At 39.3% G+C, this 25,255-nt stretch overlaps 1 protein-coding gene across 2 annotated transcripts in view; it reads left to right on the plus strand.

Moving 5' to 3' along the window:
- The window catches only part of AKT3 (AKT serine/threonine kinase 3), a 189,151-nt gene that overhangs the window by 146,628 nt on the left and 17,268 nt on the right, over positions 1-25,255 (plus strand). For both annotated transcript variants that reach the window (XM_089529831.1, XM_089529830.1), the window contains 4 exons: positions 624-746; positions 13,764-13,892; positions 19,457-19,671; positions 21,346-21,433. In XM_089529831.1, coding sequence (XP_089385957.1) covers positions 624-746; positions 13,764-13,892; positions 19,457-19,671; positions 21,346-21,433 — 555 coding nt within the window. The remainder of the gene's footprint in view (positions 1-623; positions 747-13,763; positions 13,893-19,456; positions 19,672-21,345; positions 21,434-25,255) is intronic.

Here is a 25,255-nt window from a genome sequence, read left to right on the forward strand (position 1 = left end):
ATGTACAGGATGGGAAGGTCCAGGTGGAGAAGTCATTGCTGCCAACCCTCTAAACAGACAGATGGGAAAAGAATGAGGGGTTGTGATGGTATCCAGTATCAGAGTATCAAAAATTATGAACAATTAATTGTTAATATAGTACAATGTTTTTAAATGACTTACAGGTTTTAAATAGTCAAGAAAGATTTTTATTATTAAATACATAATTCAGTTTAAAGCACTTGGAAGGATGTGCCGTCCCACACACTTCTGTGCACATAGTGAAAATATTTCCAATGGCTTTATTGCTATTTAAAAAAAATGCAGAGAGGATGGAATAGAAGAAAGTAGAAGAATGATGATGATGCACTTTTTTCCTCTGGTAACTGAAGGTTAAATGGGTAGCAAGCAGAATGCCTTAAACAAGATTGGTATATTGATTAAAATGCTGATTTAACAGCTCGTTTTTTCCCCTTGGAAACCTGGAAAAGATAAGCCAGCTGCTGTCTAAGAGTGCTGAGTGTCCACTGAGACTACACTATCTATCATCACAATATGGTGATGAGAGGTGTTTTATGTTTGTGTTAATTTCCCCCACTAAATCAGTAATTATTGCAATCCTGTCCCTGCTGTTTACCCTGCAGCTGTTTTTCCATTTGTCGAGAGAGCGGGTGTTCTCTGAGGATCGCACACGCTTCTATGGTGCAGAAATTGTTTCTGCTTTGGACTATCTGCATTCTGGAAAGATTGTGTACCGCGATCTCAAGGTAAAAAAGGAGTAATCAAAATGTTGTTTTTGAAAAGACTACTGGGACAAACACAAAGTAATTATAAAGTTACACTGTTTTGTGAAAAGTAACTACTACTGGAGACAAAATTGTACTGTACATTGGTGTTCATCAGGATGATGAAAATTCCATTTCATACTTTAGTTTATATCCTGTCAATTGGCTAAACAGTGGATGAAAAAAGTCAGCTGTAATTATATTAGTAAATGTATGTGTGAATATTTAATTATGCTTTCTTCATAACATACATCTAAAAGCACAATACCAACTGTTAGAATTATTATGGATCTCCATAAACAGGGACTAATGTACCTGTAAGATTATTTAACAAAACCATTTTGTTTTGTCGTCTAGTACATGTGACAGCTAAGGGACAGCATTAGATGGAGTCCCATTTTCACAGAGTCCTGCAGAGCATTCCATTCAGATAATGAGGGTACCATCAAGCCTGAATTTATTTTCAGTGAGGGTTGGATACTTACTCGAGAAGGGGAAATATATTTTAATAAAAAGCTTTACGTTAAATGTTGTCTTATTCTATGTATTTTTTCATTTTCCTAAGTATAGAGGTCTTTTGCACTTCTTAGTCTTCCTAACAGTAGACGGTGGTCAATAGTTGATGCCACTAATTTATTTTTGTCAGTGGGGTTGATTTTGATAAGCCTGAGGATTGAAAAGAAAACCTTGAAAGCAAGTGTCCTTAGGTATTCATTTTTGAATGGAGGCACATGCTCCTTTTTAATAGGTTGTATCCCAATAGTGACAAGGTGCACATCCTGAGATAGGTTGTCTCTCTCTCTCCTACCTCAATAGGTAAGAATGATACAGTTTTGAGGAGCACACTCAAGGGAGAGCAACTTATGGGAACTTTGCCTTACATATGGCCCCAAAGGTCATATTTTTCTTTTACTTCTCTTTGTTTCATAGTATCTTCTACAAGAAAAACAAAACAAAATAAAAATTCTTACTTTCCTCCTATACTTCAGTGAGCCCCTCCCCAGTGGGAATATTCCATACATGGAAGCTTTTAAAAAATCCACTATGGCCTATTCTTCAAAAGTTGAGGAGGCTAGCCTAGCATGTCAGGTGATCCTCTCTCCTTGCTGATCCTTCTGCACTCCAGCAAGAAACAGAGCCAATGGGGGAATCTATGCTAGTGGTCTAGGGCTAGGGCATCAACAACCAGCTTCATCCAGGTCCTTAAACTGTAATCTGCAACCTGTATTCAGGCTTTAGTCCAACAGGAAGCTGAAGCTGCATCCTCAGCAGCGGCAAGCAATCCGGCAAGCACCCAGGATGTTCCAGATGTCTGTACAAACCTCCTCAGATGTTCTAGGGCTAGTGGTCAGGATGCAAACTCTTCTTCTTCCTCTGTATTTCTCCACTAGATTTTTCTTGTAGGCTGTCTCAGCTTTCCAAATTTCTTAATGTAATACTTGGCACAATAGGACAAAAGGGGACAACAAAAGGCTAGATAAAGCGCTTGGAGCAGGTAATGATCTAGGAAAGTGCCCTTAAACTGATTTTGGAGATCCTGTTTCTGGATGATTCAGGTGTTCAACTAAAGCGTGTTTACTCTGTTGACTCTGGATAGGCCTTGACTACCTCTAAAGGATCAGGATAGTTTAGGGGTAGTCTTGGATCTATTATAGTCATTGGTGATATAGCTAGCTTCCTTGGCTTAGAAAATTTTACCATCTTGGCCTGAGATAGCCTTCAGGCAATTATTCATTCAGTAATTCATCCACTGTGGATTATTGCACAAATACACCACAAAACACAAATGCAGCATCACTTTAAATTGGGATTTCATGTTTGAAGTTTTAGAACAGTTAGATTTGGAGCTTAACTTAATTACTTGGATAAAGACAATATATGATCATCAATCAGTGAAGGTCTTAATCAGTAGAGAATTAACAAATGTATATAAAGTTCAGAAGGGTACCAGATAGCCGTGCCTTCTTTCTCTTCTATTATTTATATTGACTTTAGAAGCACTATTAAGAGCATCAGGCAAACTCAAAGAAAAGGCTAGTTTTGTTTGTTTTATTTTATTCTTCCTTTCTTCAGTTCTCTGTCTGTCTGTCTGTCTGTCCTTTTTAATGAAAGTTTTATTTATTTTATTTCACTTTGGTGGTCTCTGTGTTAACCAAGCACCTATTTAATGTAGCTAGGCATCTGTGACATTCTATGTGCTGTTTATAAATATGTTTGCTTTGGTGACCACATTTCCTCAGTCAGATAGCCATGTCAGTTTCTGTTCTCCTTGGATGATGGACATCTGGTAGACAATTTCCCCACTGGCAAAATTCATAAAACACTATCTCCTCATGAGACCAGTTAATCTTCACTATTGTTTTCATGTAACATGCAACCAAATCTGCCCCACCTCCCCCAAAGGCACTTCTGGGCCTCTTACTCATCTGTTAAAAAATCAACTCTTCCTCAAGGGAGCACCATAGATTTTTTGGTTTCTATTCCCAAAGTTTCATCAGTCCCTAAAAAGAAGTAGGTCTCCAGCTTTTATCTAACAGAAATGTTTGGGATAGTTGTCCCTGACAGTTCAATAATGGATTTGCTAAGAGATTCATTGTTAAACAATATTCTACAGTAAAGCCACATAATAATAATAATAATAATAATAATAATAATAATAATATATAAATTAAAAAAATATAAATTCCAAAAAGCAAACCTTGATTTTGCCATTTTACATAAGGGACACCATTTTGCTCTGCCATTATATTTAATGGGAGTTGAGCATCCACGGATTTTGTTATCCACGGGGGATCCGGGAACCAAACAAGGTCCCACTGTAAATGAATTTTGGGAATTGTAGCCCAACAATATCTTGAAGGCCAAATGTTCCTCACACCTTCTGTAGACAAGGTACATGTTCTTGAGTTATCCTGATTATTATTTTTTTGTTCTTTAAAAATCCTCTTATATCTGAATATCTGTATATTCATCTGTAAATTCTTATTTGCTTAAGATTTTTTGGCACATGTCCAAGTATGAAATGTGATGAGAAAGCATGCTATACTTTGGCTGGGTCACCCAGTATATTTTGTCCATGTTTTCCATTAATGTCACAGGCAAATTGGTTTAGATTGCCAGATCAGCATTACTAAGCCTTACAAAATAGAAAAGTATGAGGAATAATGTTGGAACTATCCAAATGAGGAGTGAATGCTTTTGTTACAGGTTTGATTATACATTGAGTGGGTCACATATCAACTAACTAAAGATCTTAAATGATGATTTCAAAACATATTCTATGTAATAGAAGGATAGTGGTTCTCATTTTGGATCACTGCAAATACGTTTGCTAGGTGGTATTCGTTAGAATAATAATATTCATTACTATCAATATAGTGTGCAAAGGTATCTTATAGCACCTTTGAGACTGAAAGAAGCTGGGAGAATGAGCTTTCATAGACTTGAGCTGACTTCCCAAGATGCATGGGAAGTAATAATAATAATAATAATAATACGTTTTATTTATAGACCGCTATTCCGCAATGATCATAGCGGTGTACAGTGAAAATTGTAATACAATACAAAAGTTAAACAGTTAAAGGAGGGAGAAGTCTCGTCCTTCAGGCAGTCCCTGATGTTGCTGGGTCTGCCTGATGGCTCCCTCTGAGGCAGAGATGACAGTTGAGGAGGGAGGGGCCTTTTCCTTCAGGCTGTCCCTGATGTTGCTGGGTCTGCCTGATGGCTCCCTCTGAGGCCGAGATGACAGTTGAGGAGGGAGGGGGTCTACGAAAGCTCATGCTACCAATTTTACATACTGATTTTTCCAGACTAACAACAGTTATTTCTTTGAATGCCATCAATATTGTATTTTGCCTTCACATTGTAGATACTTTTAGTATATATAGCAGTGTTTGGACAGAAAATGCTCACTGGTAGTCCTCAAGTAAAATAATTCAAATAGCACTGAATTTAATTTCCAACATTAGGTTTTTTTCCTGTACTAGAATTAAAAACATGTTTAGCATGGAATAGATATATAATAACATATGATACTCTGCTGATATAAGTGCCTATTAAATTCCCCATACAAGTATCCATAACTAGGTTTATTAGCAGGGGAGGAAATCAGCAATTGCACGACAACAGGATTTCAAATGTTTCTGCTGTGACTACTTGGATTGTAGCATTCCAACAGTTGCAGGAATGCATTTCTTAGAGATTACCAGGTGTTCGTCCTAAAGAATAAACTATTAACGGAAATACTGTTTTGTATACAGAAGCAATGTCAGTGTGTTTGAATTTGCAAAGAAGGAATTCTTGCAGATTATTATTATTAGGTTAAATATATGTGATATTACTTGCATGTATGCCATTAGTATGAAGGGCTTTAAAAATGTACATAGAAACTATGTTGGGTGCTATGTGGCAATAGGACTGTTGGTGAGAGGAAAAGCAAAATTTAACTCTTTTCCTTTGCCATCCGCTTGATAACCTCTTGATAAAAATAGTGTGACTAACACTATTTTCATAGGGAGGTAATATCTATTGTCCCCATCCTATTATGATGGTCTATAGATGAAAGCTTGTGGAAGAAAGGACATTCTTTAGTGCCCTTGGTGAGTTTTCGGTTGGCTTGACTGATGCTTCTATTAAAGCCCTCTTTCCATTGTGGAATACAAAGTTGATCTGGATCTATTCAGTCCAAGTCAGGGATAGGCATTTCATGAATGTTCAGATATTTCAGCCCTAGCCAGCCTAGCCATCTGATCCATGCCCACAAGAAGCCATTATAGCACTCTCAGAGGTTCATTATGTCATGTGTGTGAAATTGTCATACCCAACCTAATCTAGATGCCAGGGGAGGCAGTCTAGTCTCAATGGCCACCATCTGATCCTGTTCTATGGGCTTAATTTCAGGAGTTACAATCTGAAGTGTTGTAGGCTGAGAATACTCGGAAGCCAATTTCCTGTTTATTTGATCCTTGCCCTTAATGGCTAATTATATTACACAGAAATAAAACAATTGACTGAGGCTAGGCAGTAATTAACACTGATTCACAAGAAGGGGTGGTGCTAGCTGCCTTGAAGTAGATAGTTGGATGACCACTCTATAAATTACCTTCTTAGGAAGGTAACAGTATGTAAAAGAGAAAAACTTATAACAGAGGAGGACCATCAGGATGTGGGAGGGAGGGCCCTGGACCATCTCTATCCTGCCATGCAGCCATAATGGAGGCCAGGTCAACCAGGCCACAAGGACCCATGGAAGGACTATTGGGAGGCCAGCAGGGAAAGCACTGTTCCACCCTCACTGCGCTGGAAGCTGGGCCATGAGGTTCCAGAGGAGCACCATTGGGCAGCAAAGAGGGGAGGGCACTGGACCATCACAAGACACCTGAGAACTAAAAGAGAGAGGACAGGAGGGGGACAGAGAAACATAGAGAGGCTTGAGGAGATGGGTAGGGAAGCAAACAATAAAATAACAATGGGAGGAATGACACAGAAGGGCAAACAGCTACTGGGCAGCAGCAGTAGTGGTGGATGACACTGATGTTGACAGAACAGCACTGATACCATAGCTAACACATGTTAGCATTGCACACATGGAAACTAAGGACCCTCCTTGTGTGACCCCTCACAAAAATCCCCAATGATGAGACAGTCCCAGTGAGGCACAGGCAGGACCAGAACACGGACTAAGAGATAGGAAGGAATAACAGGGGGAACAGATGAGTCAGGGGCATAGAAAAACCCCAAAGACAGGAAAACAGGTAGTAGACATGTTCAAAAATGCAAATGCTGTCTGAAGAAGCATCATACATGCAGGGACTTGGACTGTGAGAAGCTTGAGCCAGGGGAGGCTAGACATAGGACTTTATCACACAAGACGAATCCTGCTCAGAAACGGGATTTTAAAAGTAGAAAAAAGCTTGCAAATGTGGGATGTTTTTCAGATAACATTGTTCCCAAACAGCAATAATGCGAAAATAAAGCGAACGGAAAGTGGATAAAAACAACACCTTTTTACTTTTGGGAACTTCCCGAAAGTATGAAGGTGTTGTTTTTGTCCACTTTCCATTTGCTTTATTTTCATATTATTGCTGTTTGGAAAAACGTGTCTGAAAAACCTCCCACGTTTGCAGGGTTTTTCTACTTTTAAAAAACCCGTTTCTGAGCGGGATTCATCTAGTGTGATAAGGCTCATAGTAAAAAAGAAAATGGAACACATGAACATAGTAAATAGCTAAAATGGAAAGGAATGGGTCACTGACTCAGACAAGTACTGTGTGCCCGCATTATACACGGGTGCAACTTACACAGCTTTCAACATACGCTGAAAGCCGTGCCGGAAAAAGGCTCAGAACACCTGGAAGGGGTAATGATGTGTGTGCTGCGGGTGTGAGCCCCATTCTTTTGAATGGTGCTTGAGCATACGTGGAATTCCCCTTATGCAGGGGGATCCAGAATGAATCCCCCTCATAAGGGAAGGGCCCACTGTACATAGTGTTCTACTGAAATGAAAAGACAGAAGAAACAGGATGGCCTTCATACTAAGAAGAGATGTGGCAAAACCTGTCAAAGAATACAATGCAAAATCATACCAAATCATGTCAATAAGGCTTAAAGGAAAACCTATAAATATCACCATAATTCAAGTATATGCACCAACTACAGAAGCAAAAGAAGAAAAGATTGAGAGATTCTATGAAGGAGTTCAGGAGGAAATTGACAACACACCAACACAGGTTGTCAAGCTGATGATAGGTGACTGGAATACCAAAGTAGGAAGCAAAGAAAAATTTAAAAAACAGTAGGCAGATTCAGATTAAGCAAAAGAAATGAAGCAGGTGATCATCTGACTAACTTTTGTATGGCCAACAACCTATTCATTGCAAACACCTTTTTCGTACAAACAGAAAGACTATACACATGGACATGACCAGATGGCCAATAGAAAAACTGAATACATTATATAATTGAAAACAAAGGAGAAGCTCTATTCAGTGGCCAAGACTAGACCAGAAACTGACTGTGATACAGATCATGAACAATTTATATCAAAAATAAAAGTAAAGCTGAAGAAGAAATCAGAACCAGTCATCATAACAAAATATGATTTAAACAATATCTCAACAGAATTTTATGCCAATATAAGAAAAAGATTTGTGCTATGAAGCATAATTGACCAAGAACCAGAAGAACCATGGTCAGAAGCCAAGTACAACATAAAGGAAGAATGCAGACAGACGCTTAATAATACTTACTTAATAATACTTATTTATTTATACCCCACTCTTCAGCCAAGGCTATCAGAGCGGCTTACAATTTGTTAATTAGACATTTCCCTGCCCTCAGGCTTACAATCTAAAAAAGACAACAACAATAATAATAATGATAGGATTTATTTATATGCTGCCCAATCACTGGGAATCCGGGCGGCTTACAACAGAGGGGATAATAGACTGTTCCCTGCCCTCAGGCTTACAATCTAAAAGACACGACACAAAAGGAGACGGGAATGGTGGCGGGGGGGGAGGGGATCAGGTCCAGCATTCTTCTCTCCCTCTGAGGCCTGGACCAAGGCAGATGGCCCGGAGGGAGGGCTCTTCTTCTTCAGCCTAGCCCTGATGGAGCTGGGCAGCCTGGTCAACTCCCTCACAGGCCAGAAGATGACAGTTAAGGAGGGAGGAGCCTCTTTCTTCAGGCTAGCCCTGATGGAGCTGGGCCAGCCTATTCTCTCCCTCACTGGCTGAAAGACACAGAAGGAGAAGGGAATGGCAGTAGGGAAGGGGAAAAGTCCAGCAGATCTGCTCTCCCTCGGAGGCCTGTTGGAGCTGGCTTGCCTTCCTCTCCCTCAAGATGGTGGATGAAGGCAAGCCAGCTCCAACAGGCCTTCGAGGGAGAGCAGATCTGCTGAACTTTTCCCCTTCCCTACTGCCATTCCCTACTTTCAGGCAAAGCCTGTTGGAGCTGGCTTGCCTTCCTCTCCCTCAAGATGGTGGATAGAAACAATGGATGACAGATAAAAGTTTTGAAGCAGTAAAGAAAAGAAGAGAAGCATACCAAAAGGGAGGTAGGAACAAATTCAGAACCATGAATCTGACTGTACAATGATTAGTGAGAAAAGACAAAGACTACGATGATGAATGCAAAGAAAAAGAAGACAACAACAAAAAAGGAAGAATGAGAGACCTTTTCCACAAGATCTGGGAAACTAAAGGGAAGTTCAGACGAATGGCTGGTTTGTAATGTTTCTCTATGACAATGTAAATAACATTATTGAAAACCAGGAAGAAACAAAAAGATACTTGAAAGAACAGAAGAGTTATACAAAAGAGATGAAAAAAAATGAAAGACTCATGGAATGAAGAGCCATATGCCATGGAAGCTGCAATAAGAGAAATGGGGGGGAAACAAATCACCAGGAACAGATGACATCTCAGTTGAACTACTTCAGTCCACACTAGCAGAATCAACTCTAGTAATAACCAATATATATCCACAAATATGGAAAACAAAATGGTGGCCAGCAGATTGGAAATGATCAATACAAATCCCAATCCACGAAAAAGGAGACAGCAACTATAGGGACATAGCATTAATCTTCCACACAAGCAAAATTATATTCAGAATTCTGAAACATAAACTCCAATCACACATGAAGAGAGAAATCGCAGAGATCCAAGCAGGGTTCAGGAAAGGAAGAGGCACTAGGGACCACATTGCAAACATACGATGGCTAACAGAATGCACCAAGGAATTCCAAAAGAAAATCAGCATGTGTTTTATAAACTACAGCAAAGCCTTTCACTGCATAGATCATGAAAGGCAATGGAACACTCTTAAAGAAATGGGAGTGCCATGACATCCGATAGTCCTGATGAGGAATCTGTAGGACAAGAGGCTACTGTTAGAACAGAACAGGGACTGCAGTCAAGAAATCAGAAGAAGAATAGGAATGAGGAGGGCAGCTGTGAAAGAACTAGAAAAGATCCTAAAGAGCAAAGACATAGAACTGAGTGTGAAAGTTAGAATTGTACAAGCCATTGTATTACCTATTACCATGTATGAATTCGAGAGCTGGACAGTGAAGAAAGCAGATAAGAAGAAAATCAATGTACAGTCATCCCTCCGTATTTGCGGATTTGATATTTGCGGATTTGATTATTCACGGATTTTATTAATATGTTCTCTCAGGACTGTCTAGGTCCTCCAGTGCAACTCTGTGGTCAACTTTAACTAAAAGTTGCACTGAAAGACCATTTGTAGTGCCATTCTGTGGTCAGTGTATGTTGGACATTGACCACAGAGTTGCACTGGAGGACCTAGAGATTCCTAGAGAGGTGTCCTCTCAGGTAAAAACAGTGTTTTTGTTATTTGCAGTTTTTCCATATTCATGGGGGTCTTGTTCCTCTAACCCTAGCGAATATGGAGGGACAACTGTATTTAGGATGTGGTGCTGGGGAAGAGTGCTGAGGATACCATGGACAGCCAAAAAAGACAGACAGATCCTAGAATAGATCAAGCCTGAAATCTCCTTAGAAGCCAAGATGACTAAACTGAGACTGTTGTACTTTGGCCACATCATGAGAAGACGCAACTCATTGGAAAAGACGATAATGCTAGGAAAGGTGGAGAGAAATAGAAAAGAGAGGAAGATTGCATGCTAGATAGATGGACTCTGTTAAGGAGGTCATGGATATGAATTTACAGGACCTAAACAGAAAAATGGAGGAAAGTGAGTCTTGGAGATGTCTCATCCACAGGGTTCACCTGTATTGAGATAGACTCTGAGGCAGTTAACAACAACAAAACAGTTTGTTGACACACAGAACTATATTTCTTATACTGAATACAAAGCAGAGCTAAACCAACACCTATGTTTGGTAATGAAGTTGATAATAACTAAGAAATGGCTACACAGTGCCAACAAGACAAAGGTTATGTTTCCAGGTACAAAGAACTAGTCCTAGGTAGTGTTGCACTCTCAGCCAGAGGTGTAAGTAGCAGTGACAGCCTGTGTGAAACTATTCAGATATAAATCAAAATGATATATTGAAAGGATGACTTAGGTAATGCATCAGAAGTAAAATGGAAGATATTAGTTTGAAATCAGGGGCTCATTCCAAAGACATGGACAAACCTGACTTTTGCATGGACAATCCTGACTTTGGTATTTGACATAACCATTTTGTGGCGGTGGGATTGCATGCCCCTGTGAAGCAAAAAGCTACTCTGACAGTAGCAGGGTGACCAAAGATCCTCCTTTTCCAGGACATGTCCTACATTTCAGCCTTCTGTCCAAGAGGAATTCCATTTTGAGCATGACTAATTTATATTTATATGGCATTTGGTCAGGTAGCAGTGCTGCTGTTAGTGTCTCCCATATCTGACAGGCTTTTGCTCAGGAGCCAGATTAAATGTGCCAAACAGCTACTGGGCAGTAGCAATGGATGAGAGGTGACACTGGTGGAGGATCTCTCAAATACAATACAAGTGGCTCAATAGCTAACAATTACCTGTACTGCACAGAAGAAGGCAATGGTAAACCACTCCTGAAGCCTTTTACCATGAAAACCCTATGATGATACCTCTGGGCTAGTGGGGGGGACAATTCCCTCACTTTGGGAGGACCATGGTTTGTTTTAGGCTGGGAGTAAATATTTTTCTCTGAGAGTCGTAGCAGATGGGCAGGAAAAGTGGCTTGATCCTAGCTTTTCTGAAAGTGGGTTGAAACCCACTGTCTTCCTGGCCCGTTCCTAAAGTGAGCTGAACACTTATGGGCTGCATGTACCATGCAGCATCAAGCCGCATTACATGATTATTATTTTTGTTGCCTCCCCATCTAATCTGTGCACCATCATGGAAACACACCACCTGTGATCCCCAATTACCTCCTCCTTCCTGCCCAGATGCCATTCCACTGGACACTCGCCCATCTTACTGGGAACACAGTCACACATGCAATATGCCACCTGTACAGTGCATTGGTGCATTGGTGTCCCTAGTAATACATTGGCAAAACACAATCATGGAGGCCTCCCAATAATTCCTCTTTCACCGCATGCCCCCCTCTTGGACTGTCTGGTTTATGTATGTTGTAATTACATCCATTGCATTATTGTTGGTTGTGTTTTTGCTTTGCTGAAGTCCCATACTGGCACTGGGCTGTTTATATGCCTGTGCAATGATGCATATTTTCCACCTTGAGTTGGAGTATCACAGCTTTATTTTGCTCTGGTTTTTAGCCCCAGAGGGTAGATTCCTTTCGTTTTCCACCCAGGTTTGCCTGGTGAGTCATGTAAACAGCCAGGCTTTGTGATGCTTTCAGTTGCCTCAAATACAGCAGTTTTCACAGTTTTGGGAGGGAGGTTGAGGTTTGCAAGATGAGTGGAGTGTGGAGACAAGGGAAACCAAACCACTGTTTTATGGCAGTTTGAGTAAGTGGAGTCTGGGGCTTTGGCGTTTCTGGGGGCTTCAGAAGTTGCAAAACAGTCTCTGAAGGCAGTACTGTTCTAGGTTATTAGTTGCTGCTCCCTGAAGGTTATCCAGGAATGAAAGTACCAGTTGTGGGCATTGGCTACTGGACTGTGGATAGAGGTATGACACTGGTTACTAGCACACTGGGGTCAAAATGCTAGATCCTGCTCCCATCAAATAACTTGAGAAGCACTGTCCTGGGGGGTTGTGTATGGTCCATGGGCTACACTTTCTCCATAATAGTCCTTGAGAGTTCAGGGCTTTTTTATTTTAAAAAAATGCAGAATTAAAGGGTTAAATGGGAGAATGTGCAGTTTCTTATCCTCATCTGGGGAAGGATGTACCTGGCCCCCATATTTGGGGTTGTTGCTCAGCCCTCATATAGAAGATTCTGAGGTTGAGCAGCAGAAGCACAGTGTGTTAACCCATATGCATAGAAGACTAGTTGGAGAGTTACAGCTACAAATAAGAAACCTCTCTATCTCAGCTCAGCTTTGCAGCATGTGAAGTGGTTTATGTAGGCTCTGTTGATCATCCTCATAGGCCACTATTTATTTCATTCTTCTCTTTCAATGTATATCTTTTTAGCAGGATATGGAGTTCATTTCTCAAGATAACCTGTTAATTGTCAAAGTCTCCAATTATTGTTGCAAAACTGTTGCAAGACCTGCTTAGAGATGGTAATGTGAACTATAAATACACATAGGCCCGATTTAAATGGGCCTTTTTTCGCCACCCCGTCACATGCTAGGGGTTGGCCATCCATACCGGCCTCACCCCTAGCATGTGATGAGGGCGTCAAAATGGTGGTGCCCTGTACATACAGGCGCTGCCATTTTGACGTGATGGACGCATAGTGTCCGCACATCACGAGTGCGCCATTTGTGCACTCGGGCGTCACAAGCACAACGCAAAAAGAACCCGCTTTTTGCGGGTTCTTTTTCCGCCGCCGGGAAGCCTCGCCGTTTGAAGGCTGAGGCTTCCCGCCGGAGGAAATGGAGACGGCGGCAAACCGCCCTTTTTGGGCAGTCTATATCCCGCCATAGTTTCCAAATAGAAATTAATAGTCTTCCTATGAGAATATACATGACAATTATGATACTGTGTATATTTATGTGCCTTCAAATTGCCTGTTAACTTATGATGACCCCCATGAATTTCATCAGGTTTCTTAGGTAAGAAATAGTCGGTTTTAAGGGCTAAAATAGATATGATTAGGCCCTGTAAACTATTATTTGCTCATTTGTGGAACAATAGGTTGGGGAGGAGGTACAGTTTAAGGCAAAAAAGCATAGAGAAAAGGTTAATCCATCACCCAATTTGGGAGAGCCTGCAACCACGTTTAACCAAAAGGCAGGCAGACAAAAGACCCAGAGCCAATGAGAGGTCTAGTTATTCAAGTCCCATATCTCATGTAGTTTTACTTTAATTATATTCAAATTATAATAACATTGAATGTGACAGTTTTTTTTAAAAAAAACCTATTTCCCCCTTTAAAATGGCTAAAATATGATTTTGTATATTTGTAAAATACAGTTAGAGAATCTAATGTTGGATAAAGATGGACACATAAAAATTACAGATTTTGGACTTTGCAAAGAAGGAATCACAGATGCAGCTACTATGAAAACATTTTGTGGCACACCAGAGTATTTGGCTCCTGAGGTATGTTAGCATTTATTTTGTGTATTTAAATATGCTATATGTTATTTAATTACAACAGGGGGAGGGACTATGTAGCTTCCAGGTGTTGTTGGACTGCAGTTACCACCAACCCTAGCTAGTATGGCTAATAGCAAGGGATGATGGTGGTTGCAGTCCAATAACATATAGAGGACTACTTATTTCCTGTTCTTGGATTGTGTACTCAAATACAGTTGAACAGTAATTCAAATTGTGTATATTCAAATACTGGAGTTTATAGAAACTCAAACTTTAAGCATTAGTACAATTGTGTTAATTCAAATATATTATATCACACCCATCACAGGGGTATTTCATGTACCAGTTTTCATTAAACTAGTTTTCTTTATGTAGGTTAATTCTTCTTCATAAAATAATATTTAATAGAAAAGAGTATTGCAGTGTTTTAAAATCAACAACATAAAATTATAATTGTTCAGACTGAACAGATTTTTCATGGATTGCTTCAGACGTCAAAATACAAAATTCATTATTTTTAATGATTAATTTCTTTTTTAGCTAGAAAATGATTTCCATGTTTATATTCATTGAAAATCATAACTATTATTCTGTTACTTATATGGACTTTCAGCTTTTCTATTGAGATAGTGATACTTGCTCAGTCGTCTAATTGTAAAACAGTTTGGAAATCAAATTTAGCTCCTATGCAAGACCCAACAAAATTAAAAGTGTTAAGTATGTTTTTGGCAGTTCACTTTTATTATGCCCAGTCCTCAAATGTATGAGCAGATAATCATCTGAATGTTAGTTATTTTTCACATGCTTGTGTGATCACACAAAAAGTATGTGCTAAAAAGAAGCAGATGGTGACAGATGGGGAAGGTTGAATAAGGTGGTTTTGGAAACCTAGAAAAATGCACTTCTGCAATAGTGTAAAAATAAAAAAATTATTTGATTGCCAAGTTTGAGTTAACAAAACAAGGACACAGGATGAAACCTTGATTATAAATTGACATTTATTTTATAGTAGTCCTGATAAAATGCTTGTGTCATTGTCAAAATTTTATCCTATCACATATCTCTTGTAAGGAATAAAGAACATTGTCTTAGGCAATGTTCTAGGCACTAAGAACCAAAGAACTTACTAAACCTTACTTTTGAATATATGTTTGTAGTTCTTGGCCATCAGAGTAATAACATTTAGTCTTAATAATAGAGTCCAAAACAATTTTGCTTTGGGTTTTGTTTTGTTTTTTGAAGCAGTGCTTTTATAGATCTCAGTTTTGATACTGCAAACGATTTGTTTTGTTAAGTGAATTTGAAACTACCATAGATAAATAGATACTGAAATGCATGCAAAATTATAAATGTTTCCCCACTTTTAGTCATTTTTCCTTGCTTTGTTGTGGTAGTCTCATTATTTTTTGTTACAGTAGTTTCATTATTATGTAAACTTGTTCACTTGTTGACAAAATTTCATGTTTTTGGCATAAGGTTAAGGATTTCTCTTTTGGAGGGCATTTATTTAATTGAATGTCCTAGCTTGGATGGTTACTTTTGTTTCTCACTCCTGTCATGGATTGGGAGAGTAGTAGCTTTTGTTCTTAAAGTAATTTTTTCCAGATGGAGTTCCCCTCCCCCCCCCCCCCCCCAGTATTTAGTATGGTTTTCAATGAAAATATTATTATGTATTCTATTTCGTTGTTGTTGTCTTTAATCATTTAAAAAGTTGCTTTGTGACTCTTTTTCTGCATGTGAAAAAATTACATTTGATTAACTAAACTAACTAAACTATCCATCATTTGGAGATAGAATAATACATTCCCAAACATAATACTGGAAAAATGAAATAATTTACAAGAAATACCTTACAAGAAATGTGTAACTGCAGAGACAGATACCTAGACATCAGCAGATGGAAGAAGCCTGTCAGCAGATCTAACACTAGATGGTTTTGCTCCATAGTTACCCCCTGAATGGTTGCAACAGGGTGCTGCTCTGCCTCTCTCCTTACTCCTCGCATCACTTAAAACTCAGCTTTCTAGGCCTCCAGAGTAGATACTGTAGGTGTGAGGAGGCTGCATGGAGGATAGTAATCTCCACCTCCTAATTCTGCTGATGGGCTTTTTCTGTCAGCCCAAGTAATCACTGGTGTACAGGGCTAATGGGATCTGGCCCTTGCCTGTAGAAAAAACATTCAATTTATTTTCAGGTATCTAAAAATATTTGAAATACACCTTCATTTCACGTATTAGGAGAGTGCATCTTTTATCAATTAGACAATTTGAGGCATAGATGAGTCTCATACTGTATTCACCCTATCCAATTGATAATTGTACTGGAAGCACAATGTGGCCTTCACTTATATTGAAAGGAAGGCATATAGAGGTTTTTCATTTCTCCTACAGAATTAATAACATCCTGAGACAAAGGTAGTTGGAGCAGCCTAGAGATGTACTGTTATTAGCGGGTGCTGAAAAGTTCATTGCCCAAACAAGAAGGGAATGACCTAGAGGCATGAAACATACATGCTATTCCACATATTCATATCAAAGCTCAACACACTTGGCATATTATTTCTCAATTTGTTTAACCCCTCTAAAAACAAAATCTGATGTCTGGTCACTGAAGTAATAAATAATAAATAAAACTTTTATTTATATCCCGCTTTTTGTTAAAAACAATCAAAGCGGCTTACAAGAGTTAAAATACATCCATATATACAAAATATCCCCCCTAAAAAGACAATTAAACAATATAGAATTTAAAATTACATAACAATTAAAACCAATAAAAGTGAAAGAGTCATAATATATATATGTGGGGGGGGGGGGGCAATCACCACTTGGCTGAGTAGTTTATTCTGGAAAGGCCTGCTGGAAGAGATCTGTCTTGATAGCTTTCTGGAAGCTGTCTAAGTTGGTGATTTGATGGATCTTGTCCGGCAGGCCGTTCCACAGGCTGGGAGCAGTTGCAGAAAAGGCCCTCTGGGAAGTTGCAGGCAGTCTAGTTTTTATAGGTTGCAATAAATTCTTCCCCGAGGACTTGAGAGTACGGGGTGGATTATATGGAAGTAGGTGATCCCTTAGATAGGTTGCGCCCAAGCCACGCAGGGCTTTAAAGGTAATAACCAATACCTTGTACTGTGCTCGAAAACTAATAGGCAGCCAGTGGAGTGACTTTAATATTGGTTTTATATGGTCACTCCTAGATGTTCCAGTGATCAACCTGACCGCCATATTCTGTACTGGTTGAAGTTTTCGGACTAGGCGCAAGGGTAGCCCCATGTAGAGCGCATTGCAAAAGTCAAGTCTTGAGGTTACCAGTGCATGTACTACAGTTTTGAGGTCATCCAATTCCAGGAAAGGGCGCAACTGGCGTATCAGCCGAAGCTGATAGCAGGCGCTCTTGACCGTCGCATTCACCTGATTTCTCATCTGAAGCGACAGATCAAGAAGCACCCCCAGACTGCGAACACAGTCCTTTGAGGAGAGCATGAACCCCTCAATGACTGGAGGTTGCAGCCCAATACCTGGTTTAGGAGCCCCTACTGTAAGTACCTCTGTTTTGTCTGAATTCAGCTTGAGTTTGTTTTCCCTCATCCAGTCCGTTACTGCCTCAAGACACTGATTGAGGGGAGAAATACCATCTGTCGTCGTCGCTGATGCCCGAGACATGGAGAAATATATTTGGATGTCATCAGCGTACTGATAACACCCCGCCCCATGTCTACAGATGATTTCTCCCAGCGGCTTCATATAAATGTTAAATAGCATCAAGGACAGGATGGCACCCTGAGGGAGGCCACAATCGAGCTCCATTTTTGAGGTGCAACTGTCCCCAAGCATCACCCTCTGGAACCTGCCCAAGAGGAAGGAACGGAACCACTGCAACGCAGTGCCTCCAATTCCTAACCCTCTCAGGCATTCCAAGAGAATGTTGTGCTCTATTGTGTCGAATGCTTCTGAGAGGTCTAAGACCACCAACAGGGTCATGCTCCCTCTGTTGATGCCTAGACGAAGGTCATCAGTTAAGGCGACCATGGCAGTCTCCACCCCATATCCTGTCCTGAAGCCAGTTTGAAATGGATCTAGATAATTGGCTTCATCCAAGACCACTTGGAGTTGAAGAGCGACAGCCCTCTCGATCACCTTGCTCAAAAATGGCAGATGGGATACAGGCCTATAGTTTTTCATGTCCAGGGGGTCCAGGGAAGGCTTTTTCAGAAGCAGTCTAACGACTGCTTCTTTTAAAGCAGATGGTACATGACCTTCCCTAAGGGATGCATTGATGGCACGTCTAAGAAGTGCCATCAAGGCATCACCCCCCTGGACGGCCAGCCCTGATGGGCAGGGATCGAGGAGCATGTCGTTTTCCTCACCTTTCCAAGGAGCTTGTCCATGTCATCAGTATTCACAAGCTCGTACTGTTCTTCTGCTGCCATCACCTCCAAAACATTAAAAATGTCGTTTCTTTCAAACTTTTTAAAATGTTTGGAAATAGGAAATAGTTAGATGGAGCAAGATCTGATGAGTAGGGTGGATGGTCTATGCACTCAGACCCCAAATTCTTCAAAACATCCATTATCTTGCCAGCCCTGTGAGGAGTTGCATTGTGCTGCAAAATAGAACATTTTCCCATAGTTTCCCTTGCCAGTACCTCCTTTAATCAGCACAGCAAGTTAGAGTAGCACTCTGTATTGACTATTTGGCTCTTCTGAAGATAGTAATCAAAATACCTTCTTTAATCCAAGGTATCTGGGTAGCTTGGGGGTTTCTACTGAACCTTTTTTCTGGTTAGCATTCAAACATTTTAGCAACTGAGATGACTGACAACATCTGCATAGCCAAGTGCTTGTGAATAATAATAAACCCAGTGCATTCTCAAATTATCTCTAGTGTGTCAGCAATTGTTTTAGCTGAGATTTGCCAATCTGCCAAAATCAGGTGATGAACATGCTTAACAATTTCAGGAGTTGACACTGTTGAAGGCCTCCCAGATCTTGCTGCATGTTTGGTCCCAAAATTTTCACACCAAAAGATGGCGCACCACTCCTTCACAGTTCAGTTTGAAGGGCACTCAATATTGGCATAATCAACTCATGGATTTCCTTTAGAGTTTTGTTCTGTAGAAACAGGAACAGGAACATCGTGATGGTCCAGAGTTCAGCGCTTGAACATTCCATACTTTTCATTCACATGGTTCTATCACATCTATCTATCATTGATCTGAAAAAATCCAGAAATTAGACTTTAAGATCCTGCAATTTGGCAGTTTACAATACAAAGGAACACTCTTACAAGCTTCAGTGAGAAAATTACACTGAGATTTGGGGAAGTGAGGCAGGCCAAGAACTTTTCAGCACCCCCTCGTATTTGCAATGCCGTTTGCATTGCCATCAGCCAGGTCTGTGTTCTCAGAGCAGAAATGTAGGCTGAACAAGCAAGGAGGGCTCTTTCTTACCCAGGCATAGGGCCTGGTTTAACTGCTTATGATGAGATACATAATTGATAGATGTATTGGAGTTAGCTTTAAAAGAATGGACATCTAGTATAAGTATTAATGCCTTTATTTTATTATTTTAGGTTTTAGAAGACAATGACTATGGTCGTGCAGTGGATTGGTGGGGACTTGGAGTTGTTATGTATGAAATGATGTGTGGCAGATTGCCGTTCTACAACCAGGATCATGAAAAACTTTTTGAACTAATATTAATGGAGGATATAAAATTTCCTCGAACACTCTCATCTGATGCAAAATCATTGCTTTCAGGTCTGCTGATAAAAGATCCAAATAAACGGTAAATCTAAAATAATTATTTTCTAGAGCAATTTTCCATTAGTATGTATTTTCTGTTTAAAAGTGTGAAATACAGTGGGTCCTTGTTATTTGCTGGGGTTTGGTTCCAGGATCCCCCGTGGATAACAAAATCTATGGATGCTAAAGTCCTATTAAATATAATGGCATAGCAAAATGTATATATAATGGAAAACCAAGGTTTGCTATTTGTAATTTATACTTTTAAAAAATATTTTCAAGCTGTGGATGATTGAATCCGTGGATAAAATATCCGTGGATAAGGAGGGCTGATTGTATTGTGAAATTGTGCACATAATAACTTAAAAATAGTTGCTCTGGCTATGACGTGAAATCAGTAATCAACAGCCCACAGAGATGGAGGTTGAAATTTGAAAAGAATAATCTTGACTCAACACTTAAAAGGCACATGTTTGTCTTTGTGCAGACATGCATATGTACGTGCACATGTGCACGTGCGCACACACACACACACACTGCTCTTTAATCAACAGGGTGACTAATTAAAAGTCCCATGAAATAATAGGTAAAATAAACTAAATAATATCTCACTGTATGGGAATTAAAAGTGGGGCAAGGCCTGCTTTTTACTAATTTTTTTAATGAGATCATTACTGATTATGGACTAATGTCAACATGTTTACAATGGATAGCCTAATTCTATTGAAAAGGGGATTCTGGAATGAAGCAACATAAACAGTAAGAGAAGAACGATTATTGCAAGAAGTAAAATGAATAAAACAGGTAAAATAATGTAGAAAAATAATTGGGATGAAATCAGAAGCCATCATAGATAGTTAAAAACCATCAGAATTAAAACATAGAATGCTATTGAAGAGGTCAGTGGAAAATGCTAGTCCCTAAGTTGCTTTTGACAGTGTGGTAGTGGCTTGAACATTGAACTGTGACTCTGGAGACATGGTTTCAATTCTCTGCTCAACCTTGGAAACCCACTGGGTGACACTGGGTGAATCATACACTTTCAGCCCCAGAAAAGCCCATTATAAGTTTGCCTTTGGGTTGCCATAAGTCAGGAATGACGTGAAGACACACAACAACAAACAACAATAACTGTTCTGTGTCAGAATCTATGTTCCAATTAATAAATATCATTGCAGTTCTATATGGGTGCTTGCAGGTGGAAGCACTGAGGCATATTTACAGCAAAACTGGTTTTATCTTGGAGCAGTTTTAGGCTATGATGCAAATGGAATAGGAAGTAGAAGCACCTCATGCTTCTTTATATGATGCATCTTTGGCCCATGCATATTTTGCACCTTCCAGAAAAATGCAGTGCAATATAAATGAAGAAAATGTCTCTGAGCTCTCCCCGATTTCTACCCCATTTGGACTGCAGGTTGTATCCAGTACAGGTGGGACTACATGAGTTCCAAGCTGTGTTTGTAAAGGTGTGTAAAACTAGGTGTATATATTCTAAATTTTAAAATTACTTGGTCTCTAACTGGAAGGATATTCAAGTTCAAGAATGAAATTATTTAAATGGGCAACCTGTAATAACATACTGTTTCATAGGATGGTGTTATGTTTTCATAGTGATACTGAAGATTAAAATAACTAGGTTAAATTAACATTCTCCCTCCCCTCTTTTATTTTTAACTAATAAGACTTATGTAATTTATACTTCCTTTTGAAATAGTCTTGGTGGAGGACCAGACGATGCTAAAGAAATTATGCGACACAGTTTCTTTGCTGGAGTAAATTGGCAAGATGTATATGATAAAAAGGTAGGTATGGGCTGACACTGAAACTTTCCTAACAATATTACATCATTTATATGTTTTATGTCTTGTCTTTTTTAGATTGTAAGCCTGAGGGCAGGGAAATGTCTAATTAACAAATTGTAAGCCGCTTTGATAGCCTTGGCTGAAGAACGGGGTATAAATAAATAAGTAGTATTATTTAAAAAATTATTTTAAAAATGCAGGTTTTAAATAATTCTATAAAATAATAGTACTATGAAAAAGGAAGCATTTTGGTCTATCTTGTTTTACTGGAAAATACAGTATTAATATTTGGCCTTAATTCTGTCTTGCTCAGTTTATGACTTAAATATACTTATGTTTACCTGTTATCAAGCATGTATTTCATAGTGATATCAGCCCAAGCACAAAAATAATGTTACTTATTTTTTATGTATCTTCTTACTACAGTCGGCCCTTCAAAATTGCGAGCTTGCCATCCGTAGAGTGGAGCATCTGCGGATTGGATGGCCCTGCCCCATTCTCCCCAATGGTGGTCCATCCACATGGCCACACCAGGGTAGTTGTGCACACCTCGCGCCACCATTGGGTAGAACAGGGTTTGAGTTCCTGTGTTTTTTGCCATCTGCAGAGGGGGACTGGAAAAGAAACCCCATGGAAATGAAGGGCTGACTGTACAAACTGAAACAGCAAAGTATGTATATCTCTAAATGCTTACAAATGAGCCATCTAGGCTGGATACTGGAGGGTTGGATTTAGCCCTTTCTACTGATTCACAGATCAGCATTATTTGGCTTGAGGGCAGCATGTGTGCAAATGTTTTGAGTGACCATCAATCAGAAGCTATTTAAAAATGGGGCCATTGGAAGTATTATGGATTGTCAACTTATTTCACTGTCCTCCAGTCTTTTATAAAGACATATTCTTACAATCTTTATGTAGTGCTTAATAAACATGGGCCTATACATTCACTATTCTGTCTGTCATAAAAACAGCTTTTATGAGATAAAATTCTTTCTTGGATGCTTGATAAGTTATGGGAAAGCGACTTCTATGTAACATGTTGTACAAATAATTTTACATGTTACTCTTTTAGAATTTATAAGAATATTATAACTCTTGAAATACATATGTGATCAAAAAGGAATTGTGTTGTGAAGTATCTATAACTGATTTTCTCTCTCTCTCTTATTTTATGGTATCATGCTGTGTTGTGGCTTTTAAGGAGATTTGTATGCATGTGTCTAATTCATCATGCCACAAATTATTTTAGTTCATCATTTTAATATTGTTTTATATAGTTCCATTAAAGTGATTTCTGTTTCTGAATGGATTTCAGACACATTTTTGCTTACCTGGCAGACATGCCTTTTCTAGGATCTTCAGGACCTGTTTGAGTCTTTGGAAGCATGTTCCCTGGCACCTCCTTTTTTCCTTTCAATGACCCCTTTTGGCAGTGCTTTGTATCAACAAAACAAGGATGCTTTGCAAAGTTTCACTAAGATGCTTGTCCTCAAACCTTCCTTAAATAAATGAACATCAACTTCTCTCCAACCTTTCTTGGAAGCAATTCTTTCTTGTTTCTCAGGGAAACTACAGTAACTCTAAAAATAACAGCTACCAGCCACTTTTTGAAAACTAGAAACAAGAGGGAAGCCAAAATTTAAATAATGTTTGTATCCTTGTTTTGTGCACTTCATTCAACAATAGAGTCAGGGGAAAATATATATATACACACACACACACACACACACACACACATTTTTGTGATACTGTGCAGTTTAAGAAGTTCATTTTTTAAAAATGATTTATTTAAAGAAACAGAGTTACCGTATTTTCCGGCATATAAGACGATTGGGCGTATAAGACGACCCCCAACTTTGCCAGTTAAAATATAGAGTTTGGGATATACTCACCGTATAAGACTACCCCTCTTCCAATGCACACCAAATAAAAATTTTAAAAAAACATCAGATTTGATTTCAATACGGTAATCTTAATTCAAATGATATGCAGGTACTTAGCAGGAAACCTTGTTGTATACAAAGCCTGCTTGGTCTCCCTGCCTGCCCAGCCCTCCCTGTCTCTGATAGCGGTAGCTGCTTTCATATGATCGTCGCATATGGTGGGGATGCGGCCATGGCCGTTTTTGAGCTCCCCCCCACTATATGCAGCGACTGCAGATTCTCCATTCCAGCTCAGAAGTTTCAGCACCTGCCCTATAAGATGACATCCGGCATATAAGACGACCCCCGACTTTTGAGAAGATTTTCATGGGTTAAAAAGTAGTCTTATATGCCAGAAAATACAGTACTTTACTAAAGTTGTTCTCACTCTCTTAGATGTTCATTCATATGATATACCGCCTCCAAATACTAAAATGCTGGCCATATTTTTTTAAAATTCTCAAATGCTCTTTTCAAGCCTTGATAGATAAAAGCAATAACATTTATAAAACACACGTCCAAAACACATTGTAGACATAATCCAGTTTGAGACCACTTTAGCTGCCCTTGTTCAATGGTAGGGAATTGTGGGGATTGCAGTTTATTGTGGCACCAGAGCTCTCTGACACAGAAGGCAAAATGTCTCACAAAACTGCAGTTCCCAGAATTCCTTAGCAATGAGCCAGGGCAGTTAAAGCAGTCTCAAACTGGATTATTTCTGCAGTGTGTTTTGAACCATAGTGGAAATAGCCTACACTCAGTGCTTTAGTGACCAAGCCTAAAAAGAGAGTAATAAGTGAAGTCAAATGGGAATTGATAATTCCTGTTTTTAAAACAATTTTTAATATAAACACAATGCATAATGTTATTGTGGAAATTTCTGGCAAAAATGCTAAATGGTTTCCCTATGAACATGCTCCTCCTTCTCACAAAGGAACTCTTAAAAGATAAAAACATGAAGGTTCAAGCTAAACTGGATAATTTCATTGGGTTGAATCTTGACAACTATGATAGAAAAGAAACTTGTGAAGAGGAATTCCCTGAATTCCCGGGTTGCAGGGAGCTGCTAGGGGCAAGAAGAATGAACTAAAAATAGACAAAAGCACCCTGATCAAATGGAGCCAGGCTATTATAGACTCTTACTCTGGAATTGTCAACATGGGAAGAAACCTTAACAATCCCTGGTTGGCACCCTATTCAATATTTATGAGATCATAAGTCAGACTTAACAATCTTCTAACTTTGGGGATTCACGTTTATGGTAATTAATTATCAAATGTGGCCCCCAAAACAGCCCAGGCAGAGCCCCAACCAAAAGGTTTTGGGTGCTGCGGATTGGGGTGCTGGGACATGTCGTCAGCACTCTTTTCACTGCAGAGCACATTGAGACAAGCAAGTGGGGCAGGACTTTGAAGGCTCTCTCCAGCGACTTGTTTCTCAGAACTGGAGAAATTGAGTGGTCATGATTCCCCAATGTTCTGATTTGCAGTGCCTTGGAAAGCCTTCAGCCTAGTGTAAAAGGTAGTTTTATTGTTAGCTATGTTTGATGATACATGATCTTGACCTCCTGATATTTCAAGAGAATTCATATTTTGGTTTATATGTAATTTGTAGTCTCAACTCTAGTAAGCCTGTTGAAAGTGTGATTTATTCAGTTGTTGATTTACCAATCTACAATTGATTCAGTGGGTCAACTCTTGCTAGAACTGTCAGTTGGATTCAGGACTCTGTTTCTGTTTTTCAGTTTATCGTGCTGCTTTCTTGATACTTAAGCTATTTGCTACAACTGTTGAGGGTATTCTTTCTGGAAAAATGTTTCATTAAATGAACATCAGATCTCTGAATTTCAGTTTTCAACCATGGTTTCACACCATCAGAAAGTAATCCTGAAAACTGAAAA

The sequence above is a fragment of the Sceloporus occidentalis genome, unplaced genomic scaffold, assembly GCF_023333645.1.
Source record: "Sceloporus occidentalis isolate IW3139 unplaced genomic scaffold, rSceOcc1.0.p SCAF_6, whole genome shotgun sequence".
In the NCBI taxonomy this organism is placed as follows: domain Eukaryota; kingdom Metazoa; phylum Chordata; class Lepidosauria; order Squamata; family Phrynosomatidae; genus Sceloporus; species Sceloporus occidentalis.